Source organism: Nicotiana attenuata, unplaced genomic scaffold (genome assembly GCF_001879085.1).
Source record: "Nicotiana attenuata strain UT unplaced genomic scaffold, NIATTr2, whole genome shotgun sequence".
Lineage (NCBI taxonomy): Eukaryota > Viridiplantae > Streptophyta > Magnoliopsida > Solanales > Solanaceae > Nicotiana > Nicotiana attenuata.
This window is the reverse complement of record NW_017671416.1, coordinates 114,217-137,769: the sequence shown is the minus strand read 5'-3', so window position 1 is coordinate 137,769 and position 23,553 is coordinate 114,217. Positions and strand designations below refer to the sequence as shown.

The 23,553-nt window shown below is 35.6% G+C and overlaps 2 protein-coding genes across 3 annotated transcripts in view; one reads left to right on the top strand and one right to left on the bottom strand.

Annotated features, from left to right (window-relative positions):
• LOC109208159 (alcohol dehydrogenase) overlaps positions 1-7,168 on the top strand; it is a 9,173-nt gene extending 2,005 nt beyond the window's left edge. Inside the window, exons 5-8 of the mRNA XM_019371210.1 lie at positions 1,515-1,728; positions 4,371-4,512; positions 5,796-5,966; positions 6,762-7,168. Of these exons, the coding sequence (XP_019226755.1) occupies positions 1,515-1,728; positions 4,371-4,512; positions 5,796-5,966; positions 6,762-6,953 (719 nt within the window). The 3' untranslated portion in view covers positions 6,954-7,168. The remainder of the gene's footprint in view (positions 1-1,514; positions 1,729-4,370; positions 4,513-5,795; positions 5,967-6,761) is intronic.
• Positions 7,169-8,024: 856 nt separating this feature from the next.
• LOC109208158 (DDT domain-containing protein DDB_G0282237) lies at positions 8,025-21,775 on the bottom strand. 2 transcript variants are annotated; one of them, XM_019371208.1, is made up of 11 exons: positions 21,640-21,775; positions 20,873-20,994; positions 20,594-20,766; positions 15,982-16,406; positions 15,845-15,890; positions 14,840-15,183; positions 11,404-11,834; positions 11,061-11,289; positions 10,707-10,868; positions 10,542-10,630; positions 8,025-8,532 (listed from the first exon to the last, which is right to left on the bottom strand). In XM_019371208.1, exons 2-11 carry the CDS (start codon positions 20,983-20,985, stop codon positions 8,382-8,384), a joined length of 2,163 nt encoding a protein of 720 aa, XP_019226753.1. In that variant the 5' UTR covers positions 20,986-20,994; positions 21,640-21,775; the 3' UTR covers positions 8,025-8,381. The 2 variants fall into 2 exon arrangements, with proteins under 2 accessions (XP_019226753.1, XP_019226754.1); XM_019371209.1 differs by having other exon boundaries at positions 14,840-15,120.
• Positions 21,776-23,553: the final 1,778 nt, after the last annotated feature.

Here is a 23,553-nt window from a genome sequence, read left to right as displayed (position 1 = left end):
TGTGTGTGGTGGGGCGGGGGGGGGTTGGAGGGAGTAGAAGTGTTCGGTTCCGAATTAAGGAGCAACCTCTTACCCCTTATTTCTTTTTGGTCCACTCATGACTCATGTTGTTCCTATTTGTAAAGAAGAATGGGCGTTGTTCATGAAAAATCGTATCTTTTGTAGGTTTTCTACTTTTTGTTTTACTTCATGTATACTCTTGCCCAAATATTTTATAAAATATATTATTTTAAAAAAAGTGTTTGGTTCCAAGTTGGACTGAAAGAAAGAGACCTTCATATGATGGTAAGACATCTCCCGTGCTGACATCAAGGTGATGTGTCTAAGCCTTGGAAAAGCCATTATTTTCCTCTTTTAAGGTAAGACCTTATACATTTTTATCCTCCCCAGAGCCCTCAATGCAACAGTTCAGTATGCTGTGCTTTTTCTTCTCTTTGTAAGGGGACACGGAGAGGTCAGTTCTTTGCCTCAAGTGCCATTGCTTTCTTGGAACCTTGCTCTCCATTGTGATCTGCAAGACCGATAGTTGCCTTGCCTATTTCACAGAAATGGTTGATTATTTGGAACCTTTCGCTTCATTTTGATCAGCAGTACTAATATTTTCCTCTTACCCCTATAAGGTATTCTGATCTTTCGATCAGTCTTATTGTAAAGCATTAGTGTTTGGAATTCTTGTAAACTGATTTCTTTTGCCAGAAAAGCTGATGTGGCTTACTCCTCAGTAAAAAAAGAGAGGCTAATGTGGCTTATTTATCTCGATTCTTGTTAACCCACAAGAAAAGTAAAAAGAGTTAAATTTGGTGTGGTGGACAAAGGAAAGCTGACTTTTGTTCCTTTAGGCTGCTGCAGTAAATTAAAGATCATTTTTTGACATGGGAGATTCCTGGTTTTCTGTTGAGCTTTTTGAATTAAATAAAAGAAGAGGAATCGTTGAAGAGTTCTAAATCGGTCCATAAAGGGATGGGTGATCTCTTTTTGGGGTTGAGTTAGGCCAAGGTCCATTTATCAGAAAGTAACTGGTACAAGTAATAGATCGTATATACCGCTTGTTCATGGGGTTCTTCCCAGAAATACATCAATAAAATACTTGCTTTTTCAAAAGAAAAAAAACACTGTATTTCAGAATAATAGTAATTATTAGTGAAAATTTGTTCACCTTCAAAAGCACACCCGCATGCTTCGTGTCAACAGTTTCGATGTGTATTTTATTCTTCTATTTTTTGAGATATGAGGGTTCAAAAGCTCCATATAATGGACCCCAACTAGTTTGGGGATGAGGCATAAGTGATTAACTGATATGTATTATGAGTATGATCCTTTATGGACAACCATTTGAAAGCTAAGATGGTTGGTGTCCAGATCTGCTATCTGTCTAGGGTTGCTGGCATAGTGACACATGAATGAAACTTTTATCGTGTTTTTTAATCAAATCATTATTCTTCTCTTCCAATGTAGTTGTCAATTGCGCAATGTTGTTAACATTAAGATATTTGGTACATATTGTGATCTTTCAGGTAAGCCAGTGTATATGTATAGCATGGGAGGTCTTGCTGAATACTGCGTTGTGCCAGCACATGCATTGGCTGTTCTACCAAATACATTGCCATACACAGAATCTGCCATTTTGGGATGTGCAGTTTTTACTGCCTATGGGGCTATGGCTCATGCTGCAGAGGTGCGCCCAGGTGATGCTATTGCCGTGATTGGCATAGGAGGTGTTGGCTCAAGGTGAGAAGTTATCATGCATTGACTTTCTATTCAACTTCTGATTATGAACTCAGAAACCAATAGCTCTTAGAATCAAGTCAAAATAGGAGATGCAGATTTTCCAAATATTACACTTCCCAGTCAAAAAAGAAAGATAAATTTGTTTTGTGTAAGCTGACAGGAGTCTTAAGAATTAATCCCATCGTTGCCTTTGAATATTGGGGGCTGAGTGCCATATGGGAGAATCATTGAGATGAATCATATAGTGATTAGGGAAAATAAACTACACGAGTTTCCAAATATTGAACTTACGAGAGTCAAAAAGAATTAGTTTTGTCTAAGCCGACAAAAGTGTTAATAAATTCATGTCATTGTTGCCTTAGGATACTGGAGACTGTGTGCCAGGAGAATTATTGGGATGAATAAGATATTGATTAGGAAAGAGTTAATATCCTAAAACCCGCTTAAACTATACAACTTTTGTCAGTTGCCCACCTAACTATTGCCTGTGCCCAAAAGACCCCCTGAACTATATCCCGTTTCATAATAAAACCCTCTCGTCATTTATGTGACATAATGTGTGTAACAAATCGCCCAAGAGCGCGTGAAGGCTAAAAATAAGCTATTAAAATGGCCCACCTTACAGTGTCTAACGGCTAATTAACTCTTCTTTTTTAAAATTTATGTTTCTTTTTGTTTTCTCCTCTTTTTCTTTATATTTCACCTTCCTTCCTCATTTTTTAATGTTTCTTCTCCATTTTTCACCTTTCTTCATCTGAATCAATATGAAATTCTCTCTCTCTTATTATGTGAGTTTATTTCTTATCTTTCTCCTTTTATCCATCCTTCATTTCTTACCTAAATTTATTTGAAAGAAGGAACACCCTTTCAAGTATTTGTAGAGCATGAGGTTTAGTGCCTTTCAAGAAATTAGGGAACAAAGAAATAGGACCTATGTGTAGCTATCTTCTTTAACAATTTAGGTATTTCCTTTCAACAATCTTCAGAATTTAGGTATGTCAAAATCCTATCTTCTACACCGATTTAAGAGCAGAAACCCTAGTTTTTATCTTGATTTTCGAGCAGAAGCAAGAATAGACAAACCAATCTAGGTTAGAACCAAGATTAATGGAGAAAATCACTACTGAGAGATTAGTATAGCCATTCTCCAATGAGAGCAAAGTCTCCGATGAGAGCAAAGAGAAAATGAGTTTCCTACAATTGATCCACTAGTTTTAACCCTAGCCCCCTTTTCTATTTTAATCATTGTAATTTTTTACAATGATATAATAAAGAGTATTAAAATCTTAATTAAGTCTGTTTTTTAGATTAAGCTAAACAATTATCCACATAGATTGCCACATTGCAGATTTTAAAAATAATTTGGGAAGTGTATTATACTCACCAGTAAGAAAGCGATGAGGGGTTTTTTTTATGAAGGGGGATATAGTTCAGGGGGTTTTCGGGGACATGTGATGCTTTAGGTAGGCAACAGACAAATGTTGTATAGTTTAGGTGGGTTTTAGGGTATTAACTCATTAGGAAATAAAACAGAAAAAAGAAATGAAAAACTACCATGGATATGCACCCAAGGGTGTGGTCTAGTGGTCAACGAAGTGGGTGAGAACTATAAGGTCTCAGGTTCAAATCCCAGTGGAGGCAAAAAACTCTTGGTGATTTCTTCCCATCTATCCAAGTCTTGGTGGATAGAGTTACCTGGTACCTGTTGCTGGTCAGAGGTGACAAGTATCCCCTGGAATTAGTCGAGGTGCGCGCAAGCTGGCCTGGATACCACGGTTATCAATAAACAAAAAAACTACCATGGATGTATAGTTAAAAAAGGATTAATATCCACTCAAATTTGACGTGTGGATGCACTTTGAAACATGTCTAACACACAGTTGCCCTGTTGCTGTAGTCAGTTTCCTTTTCTGACCCCTATCACATAGGAGATACAAACACAGCCAAATGTGCACATTGTTCTGTCAAGTGCATGACAATTGGGATTTGTTTCACATCAAATATATAAATCGTGTCGATGAGTCACATCAAGATATGAAATTGGCGTCCATTTGGCAATTCGTTCTTTTCTACCCTGTTGCCAATTGGGAAGATCCCAAATTTAATATTCTGATCTATTTAGACGGCAGTTCTGGTGGTACTTTGAAATGAAAAGAGAATTCCTGAGGCATAGCAGGCTCCTCCACGTGTCAGTCTTTTAAACGCTATTTCTTAGATTACATATTGGACCCTGTTATCCTGTAGCCATCAGGCTGGAAACAAAGGGGACTGGATTAGGCGATAGACCTAGCACGAGCATGGACCATCTTAATTTGATTAATGTTGAGAGTTATGAAATGAGTAAGACAAAATTTTCAGTGTTTCTGACATACCCACATTATGCCAGCGGTCTGAACATGGTGAGGCACTGAATATATCTAAATAGTAACTTCCATTTTAATTCAGGCAATTTATTGAATGTCATGTTCTGTTCTTCATTTTTATGCATTCACAGTTGGTTTCTTAGGATACCATTTTTCTTCTTCATACTTTATCTTTGTCCGTTCTTACCCCTACTATCATGTGGGTGGATTTTCTGTATTAAGCTTGCTACTTTTATGCTGATTTGCTTCTGTGATTTATTACCTGAAAACATGGTGCAGCTGTCTGCAAATAGCAAGAGCATTCGGGGCATCAGAGATTATTGCAGTAGATGTGCAAGATGAGAAATTGCAGAAAGCTAAAATGTTTGGAGCCACTCATTGTGTAAATGCATTGAAGGAGGACGCAGTGAAGAGAATAAAAGTATAGACTTCTCCACTTAACTCATTATGTACATACTATGAAATTAACCATAAAAAACCACAAAATTTTTACTCTTTCTGATTTCTAGATAAATACGTGGATCGTATGGTAATATACATTAAGGCCTGGAGTACATCTCTATATGCTCTGTTGTAGAAAATTATAGGAAAATGCTGTGCAACTGGACCATGAAATTTTTCCAAGTGAGATCTATAGATTCTGATTTTGCGAGTACTTGAATTTTGACCTTGAGTTTGTTAGCCAACTTGTGTATTCAGGAAGGGCTGTTTTCACACTAAGTCTCTGTCTACTATTCACATTTTTCTTTGGATTTTGTCAAATACAGGCTGCAAATCTTGTTTAAGTGAAATCTCATAACTTAAATAATTAGTTATCGGTGAGACTGGCTCTGCCGCCTATTCTTCCTTTCATTAACATTTTTCTGTTTTCCATCACTCTCTCTAGCCAGTTTTTGCTCCTTATGTTTCTGATGCTTTACTTTGTCTATTGGTATCTCCATTCTGGTGAATCTCCTTGTATAATGCTGCTCTATTTGATGTTTGATTACAGTGTCACACACTCACACCTATGGGTAAAAGTCAGTATGATAGAGAATTCGGACTTTCAGGTGATTAATGGCAAGGCTGTCCCAATGAACTAGTGTTTTTTTAACGACGGTGGTGTCGGAACCAGCTTGCGCGTATTTTGACTATTCCACCGGGTACCTGTTACCCCCCATCGGCATAATTAGGTATGGGGTAACTCTGCCCACCAAGGCTCGGGCAGATAGGAAGAAATCACCTGATGTGTTTTGCCTCCGTTGGGATTTGAACCTAAGACCTCAAGGTTCTCCTCCCACTTCATTGACCACTAGGCCACACCCTTGGTTGCTAGTACTATTTAACTATTGGTACATTATTAGTTAATTTCTTTTGCTTTTATTCACCAGTTATTAACTTTTCAATCCTGAACTGATGACAAAAAGTGTGTTGCAACTATAATTATGGTCCAATAGTTAAGGAAAGCTCATGAATATAAGACTAATTAAGACATTCCACCTATTACAAATAGCATGTAATTAGTAGCTGTTTGGCATTTTGTTTATTTGTATTTGAATTTTTCTTCTAACATTCTCATGTGTTACACGTGCGTTTGTTGGGAGATCCACAGTTTTTGGCTTTTCAGATTGTTTTAGGTTCCTCTTCTTAAGCAAATGTTTCCCTTGGCATGTGAGAACATACCAGCTGCTTAAACTGATGTTATCAGCTATTCGAATTGTACAGGACATCACAGGAGGCATGGGTGTTGACGTAGCTGTCGAAGCTTTGGGGAAACCACAAACATTCTTGCAATGCGTGCAGAGCGTTCGGGATGGAGGCAAAGCTGTGATGATCGGACTGACTCTATCTGGTGCTAAGGGGGAGGTGGATATAAACCACCTAGTGCGACGACAGGTGTGTGTTTTCATGTGCAGGAGGTCTTTTATTGCTTGTCAGTTGTCACCCTCAATTCCAATCTGCTAATCCTAAAGATCCATTCCCTCTTTTGATATGTCTCAAATTGTTATGCATTGAATGAAAATGATGGGTCATTTTTACTATTCATATGCATGCAGATACTTTTGAAAACACATTCTATTAGAAATTAGAATGAAGATTTTATGGGGTAAATATTTCTAAGGGTAATATCCATCCAGTGCATGTAACTTGGACTGTAATTTCTACTGCAAGGTGATACAGAAATTTTAGTGGACCTCATAGATGGGATAGGTTGACTACAGTACAAGAATAACTTTGCATATACTGGTTGCCCATACACGCCAAGTTTAGAGTGAATTCAATGCTCATTTTTGCCCATACATTGAGTGGACACTGGACATCACTTGCCATGTCATGTATGAATTTCTTTATTTTTTCAACATGTCAGTGACTCAGTGTATGAATTGACATGGGCCTAGTCTGTGTTCTGTTAGAAAAATATGCTGTATGTCGATTTTTAAAACATACAGATAGTTAAGTCATTAAAATGGTATATCAAACGCCATACTGGTGTATATTAATAGAATTTTAACTCATTACGAAAGGTGAAATAGTCCATATACATTGGGAAATTATTACTATATTTGGAGCATGAAAATCCATATTATGTTTAGGTAAGGCCATACGATTAAATATTTTCTGAGCACAGTTGTGTTTTCTTTAGAGTTTAAGCAGCGCTCGCATTCTCACTGTTGATATTTATGATGCCAGATAAAAGTAATTGGTTCTTATGGAGCCAGAGCAAGACAAGATCTCCCTAAGCTGATTAAACTCGCCGAAAGTGGCATATTCAATCTAACTGCAGCTGTTTCAAGGACATGCAAATTCGAGGAGGCCGGACAGGCATACAAAGATCTTGATCAGGGAGCCATTTCTGGACGCTGTGTTGTTGAGATAATGTAATTTTGACATCTATGGCAAGCTCATCACTCATATGACATTCATGTGAACTTCAGTTTTCTTGTGGTCAAATGCTAGCAAATGTTGTTGGTGTTTAATGAAGCAAACGGTTAACACCTGTACATAAATGTAAAACAAAAATAAAGCGAATTTTGAAATGCGTGCTGTCCAAAAACATAATTCTCAGAATTTACCGGTGTAGAGTGGTTTTATCTCCAGTTATGTTCCAATAGGTTATGCTTCCCTGGCGATGCCGATTAGTGTAGACTGATTTAGGCAAATGTCCCCTTTTTAGACCATTGTTTTGATACACCTTTAACCCTTGCAAAATTACCTATTCCGGACAACGTTTCGGATATAATGTATGCACATATAAGTTTCAATATGCTAAAAAAATATTAGATTATGGTCTAACATTTGCAATAACTTACAAATTCTTAGACCGCGGTGATGATATTTTCTCATTAGATTTTTAGCTTGCTCAGTACTTGTCTCTTTTCGTCTTCTTGAGCCGAGGGTCTTTCGGAAACAGCCTCTCTACTCCCTCGAGGTAGGGGTAAGGTCTGCGTACTCACTACCCTCACCAAAACCCACTTGTGGGATTTCTCTGGGTTGTTGTTTGATTTTTAGCTTGCTCAAAAAGAATATTTAGATTGTGATCTAAAAGGTTCATCTGTTGCCAGAGAAACAAAAAGGTCATTAAACAACTAGTAATAGATAAAAGGACAACCAGCAAAAATTTCACACTAGTGTACTTTAAGGTTGAAGAAGTTAAAAGGAAGCCCAAACAACATTATCAGTAACGTCTTTAAAGTTATAACCTTCCCCCAGAATATTGCTGATAACATCAATAATTCTTTGAGTCTGAAAGAGTCAAAATAGTAGAGGTCTCTGACTTCATTTTTAAACGTCAATAAGTCATTTAAACTGAATTTTCTTGTCAAAGATGTTACTTGAAAATAAAACACAAGACCTCTAGTGCTATCTGCTCTGGTTGAAACCAGTGTCTCAAACATTTTTTATGGCCTCTACTTGCGTGTTTCAGCAAGCCAATCAGCTTAAAATGATACTTTCTTGTACAAAATGACATGTATTTCATTCTTATCACAATATGATCAAATATAGATAGACAAAATTATTAGAGGAAACTACTGATGTTAGCAACTACATTAACAAAATATCTACCAGCCGATGGGCACTGTATACAAAATTGGAACAGTAACCTTACATCTGTACCATAATCACAGGAATGAAGAACAAAATTTCATTCCTATCATGGCCAGCGTTCAAATACGAAAAAAAAAAATTAAACTGCCATTTTAACAAATGCAGGATGAATTTCATTTTATATTCATCTCGTATTGATGGTTAGCTGCGATTTCAATACAAAACCTGAATAGCAGAGTATATCACCATAGCCTAACTTCCAAGTCAGTCTTCTTTCCATTTGTTAACATACTTCAAAAAGGCAAGAGCAGGATTATCCCTTGGTGGAGCACGGACACGCGTTGATCTCCGAACCACATCTTCATCGGTTGCTTCCTTATGAGGCACCTCCTTCGATCTCTTTTGAAGTTCCAAGCTGCAATTAGTTAAACCAAAGATATTCAGAGATGGAGAGGAAACCACTCAGCGATGTCCAGATAAGCAATATTAGAAAGGTCAAGAGCATAAGGAGAATTTGATCCTTTTCTCAAACTTTAAATCGATAGTGTCAACCTTTTTCCCATAAGTGAGCATGCACAAAAATCCCTGAAATATCCACGTTAAAATGTGGTCACAGGGGAGGAGAAACACATGCACACAAGAAAATTTTGGAATATCTTCACAATTTGGAGAAATTTTTGGCAGATACAACTTTTAAAGGAACAACTATAGACACTAAAAACAAACTTAATGAAACATTCGTTAGGGCCTCTGGTAGAACCTCTTTTAATAAAACAAACTTTGTAGTTTGCACTTTACGGACAAAAGTCCAAAGAGTATTTGTTACTCAGTAAACTAGAAAGAGAAGATTATGAAATTTGGTTAAACAATTAGAAAGGACCTATGACTTCTGAGTTCTTTTTCTTTTTGTTTGAAAATTTACCATGAGTTAACTTTAGAATATTAAAGTATTTTAAAAAGGATATATTAAGCAATTTTAACTAAAAGTTGAAAAAGTTCTCTGGGTTTAAGCCCCAAATGAACACCAGAACATCGGGACTTATGCCTAAGCGAAAGCCCAGAAGGTTGGGACTTGCGCCCCACAATACTTGCAACCCCACCCCCACCCCCACCCCCACCCCCACCCCCACCCACCCACACAACCAAAGTACGCCTCAGTGCGTTATTGGTACGGCTCGCCCTGCCCTGGAAACGCCTTTTAAAACACTGCTTCGTATCATCTTCCAGGGCAATTAGAAAACACCCTGACCAGATAACTTTAGTAACAGACCATAACAGCTGTTTACAGAAAACATTTTGTCCTTGCTGTTCACCCAAATCAAGCAATCCTCCTTGTTTTGATCAATTAAAACTGAATCCAACTGTTGTAGCAGTTGCAGAAACCCTACACCTCCCAGTCCTTTAGATTCCTTCCGAGTGCTACTTGCCAGCCTGTATCTGAATAAAAATCTCAGACTTTGCCATCCTTTGCTATAGTGTTGTTAAATAGATCTGGATCTCTTCAAACTACTACTCCCAATCCAAATACCTGTCCAGAGTTTAGTACAGAAACTCTGCTCCAAGGAAAGGACTACTTTATGAATACCGGAGGACATAAGCAGATTGTTGGATATACAGATACAGCTTGGGCAAGGTCACCCTCCAGCAGACGATTCTGGATACAGCATTCTAGTTGGGGAAATTTTGAGGTCTCCGAAAAGTAAGAAACAAAATTAATTGCGAGATCAAGTGCAGAAGCAAAGTATTGGGTTATGGCAGAGTCTAAACCTGAACTAATATGGATCAGCACTGCTAGAAGTATCGAAATTTGGAGAGCTTAGTCAAATGGAACTTGTGCGTGATAGTCAGGCGGACTTCACATTACTACAGCTTAAACTTAATTACGCAGCAAATGTCAAACACATTACTACAGCTTAAACTTAATTAAGCAGCAAATGTCAAACATGCCAGCAGAAAGCACACATCACAAAAGACTATTTACAGTTTCCCAGATGATATAAAAATTGCTTAGCCTAAAACTAGGACCAAATATAGACCACCCAACCAGGTTCTCACATGAGTTTAGTACCATGGCCTCTTTTCTAAATTGTCTCCAAAATTTATTTTTATTTTTTTTTTGGAAAATGGTAACATAGATGTCTCCAAAATTCAAATCAAATACAACAAAAAACAACAACAACAACAAACCCAATATAATCCCAAAAAGTTCAAATCAAATGAAATGAACAAATCAAAATGTTTCATGGATGTTCAACTAATCTTATTTTTATTTTGATAAGTTCAGGTCACCTTGTTGTGTTTTCCTTAAAACTAATACAAGTACAGGATTTTTTTTTGGGAACTGTGGTCTCCTTCTAAGTCACATTAAGATTCCAATTAAAGAATATAAGAAAATCAAAGTGTTTCATCTGAAGTTTAACTCACCTTATTTTGTCATAGAGTTTTTCCAGTTGCATTTTAAGAGCCCTCTCTCTTACACCCTTCACATTCAGTGATCCAATCAGAGCATCAAGCTGTTACCAGGAAAAGCTGAAGATTATCACAATATAAGAGAAAACCATAAGAGAAAGTGTGATGTAGCATCAATACCTCTTCCTTGGAAGAGTAATAGCCCCACTGGACAGAATCTGAACTCTCAACGAATATTCTTCCATCACGGCGGAAAAACCAATACCGATTATAATCTCTGTCCTTACCCAATGGATTGGTGCGTATTACTCTCTTCTCTATTTCCCGTTCAAGATATTCTTTCTGCAATTTGAAGATACACAAGGAACTTACTTAACAAATAAATAGGAATAAGACATTTATGTCAAGTGAGACCATGAAGCTATTTCAACAGATATCTAGGTAACAAAAATTCTGTTTAAACACAAGACTACATGCTCGTGTGTCAAAGAAAGAAAACCAGAGAACTAGATCAAGAGAAGCGAGGGGGCTCACCCTTTGCTCTTTACTCCTGTTTTCAAGATGCTCCTTTATCTCATTCTTCCGCATTTTGTGAAGAGCTCTTTGATCCTTACTCCTGTTGTCTAATGTTTCCTTCCCTTCATCCTTTATCAATTTGTCAGAAGCAATCTTCGAGGAACCATTCATCTTTGCTGTAGCATTTTTGACTTCAACCTTTCTCATCTTAGCTTTTTTAAATGAGTCTGCTAGTAGCTCACTCTCACTAGCAGACGTCAAAGAGGAAGCAACAGGAGAAAGAGAAAAAGAAAAATAAGAACCGACATCATTAAGTTACCATCCAAATTCCAGAAAAATTTCAAGTACGTAAAAAACAAACCTTTCTTCTAATGAATGTTTTGATTGAGATGATGTTCGTTTGCCGTTCCTACTTGGCACATGTCCATTCTCTCTGAGGTGGTTATCGCTCCCAGTATCTGAGGAGTTGCCACACCCTTTAGTTGCTTCCTTTCCATTAGACTGTATTTTCAAATGGTCTTCTTCTCTCTTCTTCCTAGATTCTTCCAAAATTTCATCTCTCCTTGTTGCTGCAAGTGCCTGCTTCTTTTCAATCTCCTCATCCAATTTCTCCTTAAAATACTCTGTCTCAATGACTCGACAGACCAGTTCACGCAAGATTGCCAATTTGGCCTGAATGTCTACAAGGCCATAGTGACCCCTCTTAATCGTTGCAACATGATTAGACAATTCTATAATACCAATCAATTCCAAGAAATCAGACAAATACTCCATCCAATTGATTAAAGTAATCTGGAAGAAAAAAAAAGAAAGGTTTAAAACTATGATTAGTGTTCAACAAAGAAAGTATAGCTAATATCATCAGGCTGCAAAACAAGAATGCACAGATAATAGTTACTTGCCTCACAAGAGAGAAAATATCCCATCAGTTAAACATGTCAAACACATTCTGATTTATGAGTCGGTTTGCATATATTTACAATATTTTATATTTACAACAAATATTTTATTTCAAAAGTGAACTAACAAATTCAAATTTCAACCATCAGCTTTAGTTTATTGATTTCCGGTCATGGGCATTTTGCCTATCATGGGAAAGAGGTTATCCACGAGGAACATTTTCATATAATTACTTACATTAGAAGTAGTAAAAAATATATCTAGAAGTGGAAAATACATTCAACCATATAAAATTCAATCATTACAAATGCCTAGTATAACAGCATACATACATTACATTATACAAATCACCAAATTCTAAGAAATGGCACATAAAAATATTATACAAGATATAGAGCCTGTTTGGATTGGCTTAAAAGCTGGTCAAACCAGCTTTTAAGCCATTTTTAGATGTTGGGAGTGTTTGGCAAAAAAGAAAACTTAAAAAAAGTTAAAACTGGCTTAAAAAAAGCCAAAAGCCACAAGTTGGCTGATCCCAACTTTTTTTTTGGAGCTTAAAAGCCAACTATCTTTGACCAAGTATTTTACCCTCTTATCCCTAATAATATTTATTATTCCAAAAATGTCCTTCACAAACTTTTGAAATAATTGTAATATTCAACTCAAACTTTTAAAATTTGTCAGAACGGTGAACTTAATTTGACTTTAATATCTCTTACATAGATTGTACTTAAGTTTGATTTTTTTTCTAAGAATTTAAACTCGTGTGCGACCAACAGTTCTAGTTGCATTGTAATTTCTAATTAACTATACGTACAATTTTCAAATAATTTTAAAAAGTACAAGTTTATTTTATTTTGATTTCCTAAATATTAGGAATTTTTACATAGTTCAAATAAGGAATAAAATAATAAAATGTNTCTATATCCAAGTTTTTGTGGATGTTGCAAGTAGGAGTGTCAATTTCTTTGGATGTTCCTTCCTGGTTTTGTTACTGAGGAATAGGTTCATGGACAGGTTCCCTCGAGGTTAGAGGATCAGTTCCTCTCTAGTCAGTTCCCCCTGTCATGTTGCCCTGGGTAGAAGAACCTGTTCCATCACCTGTTCCTTCTTCTGGTGCAACTTCAGTCTGGACTGTGATTTCACCATTTGAATTTCTTATCAGCCCAATCTCTTTATTATCTTATTCCTGCCTCTCAGAAAGAATGTTAGTTTTAAAAAAAATAACATATACATTTTTTCTACACACATAGTTCTTTTACTCTATATCTTATAAGCTTTACTATGTGAAGAATATCCCAAGAATACTCCCTCGTCACTTCTGGGATCATACTTACCTAGGGAGTCTTTGCCATTATTGTGCACAAAGCACTTGCATCTAAATGCCCTAAGATGGGATATATTTAGTTTTCTCCCTTTAAGTGACTCATAGGGAATCTTCTTAACAAGAGGTCTAGTCATGCAACTATTTATGATGTAGCATGTAAATCAGCAAACTTAGCATTTTCAAATTCAGTTCCATGATGAGACCTAATTGATGCAAGTTGATTACCTAGAGCCTGTTTGGATTGGCTTAAAAGCTGGTCAAACCAGTTTTTAAGCTATTTTTAGATGTTGGGAGTGTTTGGCAAAAAAGAAAACAGCTTAAAAAAAGTTAAAACTGGCTTTAAAAAAGCCAAAAGCCACAAGTTGGCTGATCCCAACTTTTTTTTTCCAGCTTAAAAACCAACTATCTTTGACCAAGTATTTTACCCTCTTGTCCCTAATAATATTTAGTATTCCAAAAATGTCCTTCACAAACTTTTGAAATAATTATAATATCCAACTCAAACTTTTAAAATTTGTTAGAACGTGAACTTACTTTGAAGTTTAGCTTTGCTTTGAAAGGTGAATACGACATCATTGTAATTTCTTATTAACTATACGTACAATTTTCAAATAATTTTAAAAAGTACAAGTTTATTTTATTTTGATTTCCTAAATATTAGGAATTTTTACATAGTTCAAATAAGGAATAAAATAATAAAATGTGATAGTCATTTCATATGTTTTTCAGTAAGCTTTGATTTCCTAAATATTAGGAATTTTTACATAGTTCAAATAAGGAATAAAATAATAAAATGTGATAGTCATTTCATATGTTTTTCAGTAAGCTTGGAATTTCAAGAAATAAATAAAAAATTTACATGGTTGAAAGAAGTGAAAAATAAGAGTTCAACAATTATATTTATAAAAATTATCTTAGATGATCAGTTCAAATATTAATTATTTCGTATTTATATTAATAAGTTTGAAAGAAAATATTATAGTAATAAGCTTCTTTATAGTGTTAACAGCTTTAAGGATATTTCAGTCATTTTAATAGAAAAAGTACTTACCAGCACTTGTTTACCAAACATTTCAACAACTTTTTTTCAGCTCCAGCACTTTTATCCAAACACATAACTGCTTATTTATAAAACAAGTTCCAGCACTTAAAAAGTGCTTTTAAGCACTTATGCTTAAAAGCTACTTTTTTTAAGCCAATCCAAACGGGCTCATAGCCAAAAACATAATAAGCTTAAGAGAGAAAATGCTCCAACCCACCAAACTTTTAAGCCACAAAGCACGCAGGAGACGGAAGTCCCAAGAATATCGGGGCATTAGCCCTTGAGACTTTTTCCCTCCAATAATCCCCTCGGGATTTTTGGAGCTTGCATCACATCAGGACAAGTTCCAACTTCACCTTTCAAAGATACTCATCATTATCATCAGAGTTTACAAACTATGGTACTTGATCAGATTGTGTTGTTACACAAGAAGGTTAACGAATCATATGTCCAAAATAAACACAAACCCTTGAAGAGTTAAAGAAGTCATGACCTTCAAAAGAAAATATAACATGATTCAAATATTACCTTCAGCTTCTGTCTTTTCTTCTGTATAGCCATGAAATACTCCCCGTTATCTTTCAAAAGAAAGCGAAGAAGGGCTGAATGACATTCACATATGAGAACAATGTTGCTGCCTTTGTGACAGACAGCACTTTCAAAATCTTCAAGGGAGAATGGCGACAGGTGGAACAATCTGCCAAACGAAGTACAAAAGTCCCATACCATCAAAAGATCCCCTATGCATTCCATTGGGACGTTAAATTCCCTACATGGAGAAGGGCGTTCAACCAAGTGTTTATCGGACTCTGCACATTGCACCAAAAGATCATCGATTGGATATCTAATAGACTCTGCGTTCAGGTTGTCTTCTGTATATGCCAATGCAGTGAAGAGGAAGCATTAATACGGAGCATGAGAAAATAGACAGCAGAAATACCGTTTCATATCATACTACCACCAGTTCAAAAATATACAACATAAAGGTGGAATGAGGAGGTATGTTTCTTTAGATAAAAGATTCCACTAAATAATAAAATTCCAAATATGTAACACTTTTAAGTAAAGATATAACATTCTAAGTTAATTAACACTTTCCACATAAACATGGAACATATTCAAGATGTTGCTTAACAATTTGTGTCTGGGAAAAGTTTTAGTAAATGATGTCCAATGTGTGTGAATTTTTCTTTTCAAGCTTTTCCAGACACATAATTACTTAAATTTCATATTTTGTTAAAACTGCTCAATGTGTTGCTGAATAATTTCTCACAGGATCTAATCTACCTAAGATATTACACTTCAAGTAAGCATGTAACATTTACAAGATATGTAACCATTTAAGATTTGATGCAACTTAGTTAAGTTAATATGCGATCATCTTATGCTACTACTAAAACTTAATTGAGACGAAGAGCTTTAGATCTATATACAAAATAGTAGCTTTTTCACTGTGTAAGTACCAATAAGTAGAAGAAATAACTCTATAGAATAGAAAGTAAATAACAAGAAGCCAACATTCAACAGCATTACCTTTTCCTATCTCATTTGAGTCTTGGAAGCCATTCTCTTTTGCCTCCTGAATAAACAAGACTGTTAGTACACAAATAACAGTTTACAAAGTGACAAAATTAACAGGACAATATGCCCACAGTTAGCAAAGCACTTACTCTATCTTCACTTTTCTTTTTCTTCCTATTAATAACAACAACACCATCCTGCATACATATTTGATCCTTAAGCTCATCCGGAGGACCAGTTGGTATTCCATGCTTCTTTGCCAATTTTTCATGTAAGACCCAAGGAATGCTTCGATATGTAGATTCTCTGATAAAGGACCTTAGAAAAGCTCTACTAAATCGCAATTTGCACCTAATCAGATCTTCTTCATTGATGACTGTATTCTCAGGCAGTCTTTCATATTTGTCTAGCCAAGCAACCTCATAACAGGTTTCCTCACCATCCTTCACAACTTTTTCAATTTTGCAGGAATATACATGATTGTTTTTCCTCCCATATGATTCACTACCTTCTGAAAGACAGCCCTGCAGCTTTTGAGCAATAGCATCCCCAAGATCTTTTAAACTGAGCATACCTGCAATTCAGTCATTGAAAAGGACCAATGATTATCAAGAAAAAACTCCAAAAGAGAACGGATGCATACAAACGCAGCAGAATTGTAACAGAAAGGCAAAACCCGATCACATGGATAACCACATTTATTTGAAACAGTAGCTTGCAAAATTCCTAACCTTAATAATACTGAACCATAGGTTCATTAATGATAAAAAGCTAAGCTAAGATTGAAATGAGGATATAAACGAGTTCACTGGATCATTTAAGGAAGAGAATATTGCTGGAAAGATTTGCAAGTATTCAAGCAGCAAAACCAGTGTTCTCCTCAAACTGAAGCAAAACTAAAGCAAGAACATGTATAACATAATTACACTAACAAAGTGTCAGGAACATTGACAGGTTGAGTCTTGAACTTTCATGATCTAGATTGCAAAAGTGTAACTCTAGCAATTTGCTGTTACTCCTCGTTATTCAACTATGTTCAATAAAGTGTTCACTCTTTAGGTACTGACCAGGTCTGCTCAATAAGCCCGATATTGGTTGTTTTATCTAAGTTGGAAAAATCTATTTCTAGCTTGACAAATTTTGCACTTAATACTTGGATGACTGGAACTATTTGGCATGTATTGAAGCAGCAAAACCATAAGGCAAACAATTGCAACGAGATAGAGCTCACCACTGTCAGACGCAAGGCTAAAGCGCGAACATGATAACATAACTACATCGGTGAAGTGCTTAAACTCTTTTTTTAATCAAGTGAAGGATTCACATTGTTCACCCCCCAAAAAAAGTTCTTCACACACTACTTGGGAACGTTGATGTAAGTCTTATTGTTATGGTCACGCAGAATGGATCTTGTCACAGGGCGATTCACTGGAAAGTCTGTGTTGAACAGATCCTTTCCCTTGTTTCTATTCCGTGAGCGACCTATTTTGATAACAATAAATAAGCTCGTTAAAGGAAGCCTATAACCTTAGGACTCGATAGAGAGAGTCCCAGATCTCTTGTTTTTAATATAAATCTTGCTTGCCCTTTCTTATTCCTTCTATCTCTTTAAATAGAGTCTTATTACAAAGCTATTAAGCATAACTAGGAGTCTAGGGATATAAGAAATCTATTAAATTAACAATTCTAGTAAAATTAAACTACTGACTATTTAAATGCCCAACAAATATCTGTCAGATGCATCTGTATTCCTATCTACTTATCCTCTTTGACGTTGCTATTTTCCTCAACTCGAGGACCCCGCCTTGTATAAACTTTACCCACGAATGAGTCCGTAACATTACCCCCCCCCCTCCTCTTTAAAGAGCTTGTTCTCAAGCTCGAAGTCTGAATAGGCATTACGAAAATGTTCAGCATCCTCCCAAGTAGCATCTGACAAATCAAACCCACACCAGTGCACTAAGAGTTCCCAAGTTCCTTGATTTAGACGAGCTCGTAGAACAGAACAAGGCATAGGAACAACACGACCATCCGCTAGTGGTGGTAGAGTCGGAGGAACTGTGGGAGCAGCACCCTTAAAAGCTTTAAGGAGGGATACATGAAATACATTATGCAACTTACAGTCACTGGGCAGTTGTAACTTATACGCAACTTCCCCTATTCGCCAACACAGGAAAAGGCCCAAAGAACCGAGGTGCAAGCTTATGACATAGTTGTCCCGCAACAGATTTTTGACGATAAGGATGTAAACGCAGCCAAACTAGTGAACCTGGCTCATATGCAACCTCACGGTGACCTTTGTCATAATATTCTTTCATCCTAACTTGAGCTTGTTGCAACTTGCTGCGGATGTCAAGCAGAACTGAATCACGATCCAGTAATGCATTGTCAATAGCCTCCACTCGTGAAGAACCAGCCACATAGGACAATAGATGAGGAGGATCTCGGCCATAAACAACCTTAAAGGGAGTTGTTTGCAATGCAGTATGAAAGGAAGTATTATAGCAATACTCTGCCCAAGGCAACCAATCAACCCACTTCTTTGGATAATCCCCAACCAAGCAACGCAAATACATTTCAATAGTAAGATTCACAACTTCAATTTGGCCATCAGTCTGAGGGTGATACCAAGTTGTTATGGTCACGCACAATGGATCTTGTCACAGGGCGATTCACTGGAAAGTCTGTTTTTGACAGATCCTTTCCCTTGTTTCTATTCCGTGAGCGACCTATTTTGATAACAATAAATAAGCTCGTTAAAGGGAGCCTATAACCTTAGGACTCGATAGAGAGAGTCCCAGATCTCTTGTTTTTAATATAAATCTTGCCTGCCCTTTCTTATTCCTTCTATCTCTTTAAATAGAGAGTCTTATTACAAAGCTATTAAGCATAATTAGGAGTCTAAGGATATAAGAAATCTATTAAATTAAGAATTCTAGTAAAATTAAACTACTGACTATTTAAATGCCCAACAAATATCTGTCAGACGCAGCTGTATTCCTATCTACTTATCCTCTTTGACGTTGCTATTTTCCTCAACTCGAGGACCCTGCCTTGTATAAACTTTACCCACGAATGAGTCCGTAACACTTATCTTGCATAATCCGGAATTAGGAAGTATAATTCTAAGTATTTACTACTACTCCTTGTATTGCATATATGTTCATTAAGTGTTATCTGTCTAAATTCTGGTTGGAATTGTTCATTGATCTTGATACAACAACAACAACAAAAAACCCAGTGAATTCTCACAAAGTGGGTCTGGGGAGGGTAAGATGTACGCAGCATTACCCCTACCTTGGAAGGGCAAAAGGGTTGTTTCCGATAGACCCTCGGCTAAAGAAAGGATAAAAAACTCTAATTCTAATTCGATCTATCATGCACTTAATCCTTGTTATGTTGGATTTAACGCCAAACGGCTTGACAAATCTATTTATCCATCGTCATAATATACAAAAATACATCATAAGAGATTGTTTATCTACACTGGAGAACAGAGGGAAATTGAAGAGGCTAAACAGAATAAACAAAGAAAGTATTTCTAGAGTATACTTCGCTTTTACATGGATCAATGCGAAATTGATTACCCCCCCCCCCCCCCTCCCAAAAACAAATCTCAAGAGGGAAATGAAACAAAATTACTCTCGTCTTTTAGAACATTTCAGACACATGAAATTGATATATTCAAAGTCTAAATTTCACAGATTGGAGCTGATCTAAACATTTCCAAAGACAAGAAAATATTAGCATCCAAGAGTGTGGCATACAGGTCAATGAAGTGGGTGCAAACTTTGGCAACTAGGGTTCAAATCCCAGCATAGACAAAAGACACTAGGTGATTTCTTCTCATCTGCCCAAGCCTTGGTGAGTAAAATTACCCAATAATTATACTACTTTAAAGTAGCAGGTACCTTATGGAATAGTCGAAGTGCGCTCAAGCTAACCCGTACACCTCCATTTAAAAAAAAAAAAAAAAAATGACAAAGAAGATAAGATAAGAAAGTGATACAAGAATAGCTCCAAAGTTAGTGAATTTCTCAACATTATCTTGTAGTATCTTCTCGATTAAGTAAAGTCTAACCTAAGCAACGAAAAGAAACTGTAGGCTGCCTCTCAGTTTGGCAAGCTTCACCAGGTTTCCAAGTTCATACTCCCCTTCCCTTGCTTAATCTACATACATAGTCATTCCCCCTCTCTACCCCTCCAAAAAAATAAAAAAGTAACGAATCTCAAAAGTAAGGTGTCATGTCTACAGCACAGGTAAACCTACCATCTAGGATAGAATTGCATACAAGCAAAATTTATGTGATGACCATGTAAGCAAAATCCAGGATATTCTTTATTCTAAATTAATTAATCATACAGAATATATCCATAGTCTAAGACCTTGAACTAGGTAATAAGACAGATAATCATGATTGCTTTCTTTTACTTCTTAAACAAGGCTGCACTACAACAACAATAACTATGCTTCAATCCCAAGCTAGTTGGGTCGGCTGTATGAATCCTCACTATCATAAATGCAAGGCTGCATTACAACAACAAATCTTCCTTAGAATGAAAATGTAGTGATATCAGAACCTCAAACATTAAATTCTAAGAGATGAAGTAATTAAATTTGAAAAAAGAGAGCAAAATTAAGATCATCTCTGTTACTAACAACACTAACAAAATTTCAGTTAGGTATGAAAACAAATTCAGTTATCCCAATGTTTAAATTTAATGTAACACAAAGACAACTAAGAAAGTGTATTAACGTACTGAATTGAACATCACGGAGAACCGGAGCCATTAGTTCCTCGGGGAACTTCTGAACTTCTTCTGCAGCCTTCTTCTCTGAAACCAATGCCTCCTCATACGTCAAGTTATTCTTTCCTGTCGATTTGCATGACCATACTCTATGGCGATACAGGTTCATCCGTCTCAGATATTCACTACATTTTTTTAGCAAAGTACACATTTCATTACATCAGAATATTACCACAAATAAAAAAGAAAATATCATCAATTTCAATAAAAATCATGACTTTCAAGGGTTACCTATAATCCTTAAATATCTCTTTAGTAAAACGAACTTGGAACACGAGGTCATTAGGCTTCAAATCCTTTGGTTTTTCCGCCAAAGCAAATGGCTTTCTTTTATATAACGGCATTTTCAAACCCTGCAATACACCAAAAACAAAACCCCCACATGATACAAACCCTAAAAAGTCAAGATTTACCAATTCCAAAAAAATGCAAAGAATACATTCACATGCATATATTCCAAGACACAACATTTCTAGCACTAATGCTGCTGTAAGTAAATAACAAGCACATTACAGAGAATAAACAGGAAACCCACATGAGAGAAAACCTACAAGTTCAAGATTCATAGAACCCAAAAAAAGAAAACTGCAACAAATAAAATCACTACTATATGTTCCAATACAGAGACAACAACTCAGACAATAATGCTAATGTAGTAAATAAGCATTACACTGAAAAGCATAAACCCAAAAAAATACACATGACACAAACCCTATAATAAAATCAGAATGAAAAAAAAACACAAAAAACAGCATCCAACAAATTCACTGTTCGTAATTGCATACATATCAAGACACAACATTTCTGGCAGTGATACTAATGTAAATAAACAAGCATTACATTACAGAAAAAGGTTGAGATTATTATTTCCGAATTAAAATATTGATATATTAATCTCATTAGACAAACAAAAAAGTTGAGATTTTTATTTCCCGCCAGGTAGTTTATTCAAGATTTTGTGGGAAATAACAGAAAAAATGAAGAAAAAAAGAGTTTACCAGATTCAGAAGAATATTGTGAATTTGGGTTCTTTTTGAGTGTTGAAGTTGATGGTGAAGAGAGAGGAAGGCGGTGGTAGTACGCTTTGCTTTGGAAAGTGTTTGCGGAGAGAATCTCTCTCTCTCTCTGTTCTTGAATTCCCTCGTTTTAGGAAGACAATTTATAGTAAATGCTATTTTACATTTTTTATTTTTTAAGTTACTTTACAATAATACCCCTACTATTTTTAGATTTCTCCAATTATGGAATGGAAACATAAGAAACCTGAAACATCTAAAGTAAAATATTTCTATTTAATAGCATGTTTGACCAAGCTTCTCAAGATGTCAAAAATATTTTTTTTTTTTCCAAAAGCATTTTTTTCCCTGCCTTGAGAGCTTTTGGGAAACAGTATAAGCAGTTTCTGAGAAACAGAAAAAAGTAGTTTCTTTCAAAAGCAGAAGCAGAACCAGTTTTGACTTTTATTCTTATCAGAAATGCCCTTAACAAAATATAGTATATACCAAAATAACCGTTAAACCTAATACTTAGGATATTAATGTATAAATTTTTCTTCTTGTTTTTAGGATAGCTTTCTAATATATAGTGACTTTAGTGGTGAATGCTTTTATATTTGTTCAATGATTTTTAATATATTTAACTTATATTAAATTAAGTACTTTTTAATTTTATTTTCATATTTTACTTAAATAAAATGAAAAGATTTAATTATTGCATGTAATAACAAATTTTTGAGATTATTTATTTACTTATAGTATTAACTATTAAGTAAATCTATTCGTGTCCTTATTCATAATTTGGTACCTAAAAGCACTTTCTGAAAAGCTTGGCCAACACAAAATATTGCTCAAGAGTGTTTTTCACAATAATTAGCCAAACACAAACTGCTTCTCTCCAAAAATACTTTTTTCAAAAGCGCTTCTCAAAATAAGTTGATTTCTCCATCTTGGCCAAACAAGCTATTAGTATTTGTTCGGCAAATATGTGGGACGGCACATATTAGTTTTTATGTACAGTCAAATCTCTCTATAACAACATTATTTGTTCTATGTTTTTTGGCAGCTATAATAAAGTAATATTATAGAAGACATATATTGTAACACAACATAAAAATTAGTTCTGAGAAAAATTTAATTTTTAAAGTGAATGACTGTTAAATTTGAAAACATTTTATGAAAAGAGTATTTTGAGAGCTTATAATCTAAACTAATACTAAAGGATTCTAAGTAAAAAAGAGGCTAAATATTATAGTAAGTTGATGATAAATATTAAGTTTGTAAAAATAAATTATATAGTGATATGGTCTATTAGGTGCTTAACTTTTTTTTTTGGTCAAAATAAAAATTTTATTCAACCAATTGTGTATATTTACAACTACTGATCCTTTTGGACTCTAGGATTAATTCTCTATAGTTAATACCTATCCACTCAACATCTCATCTATACATTTCATCTACTAATCTGTTGAATCTATATAGGAAAATTATTTAGACTTTTTAATAGTTTCTGCCATTTGTGATACCTCTACCCTCTGATATGTAGTTGGAGGACGATTTCTCTTATCCTGTATTCACTTTCTTTCTTTTCCTGCTGAAATCTTCAACTGTTCCGTTCTTGCATACGTGATATACAGTAGCAGCAAACAACCATCTCACCACTTCTTGCCTCGCTCTGCCTCCCTTTGTTCTTTTGGTCATCCAGCTAAGTTCTTCATCCCATGTAGATATTTGTCTAGGTTCACCTATCCACTGCAGGAGTTTAGCCCATATCTGTCTTGAATAGGTGCATCCAAAGAACAAGTGTGAGAAAACTTCATCCTCTTTTGAGTTACATAAGACACATTCCTTTGGGACATGAACTCCTCATCTTTCCAGTCGATCAATGGTAGCCAGCCTTTGTCGAACTGCAAGCCA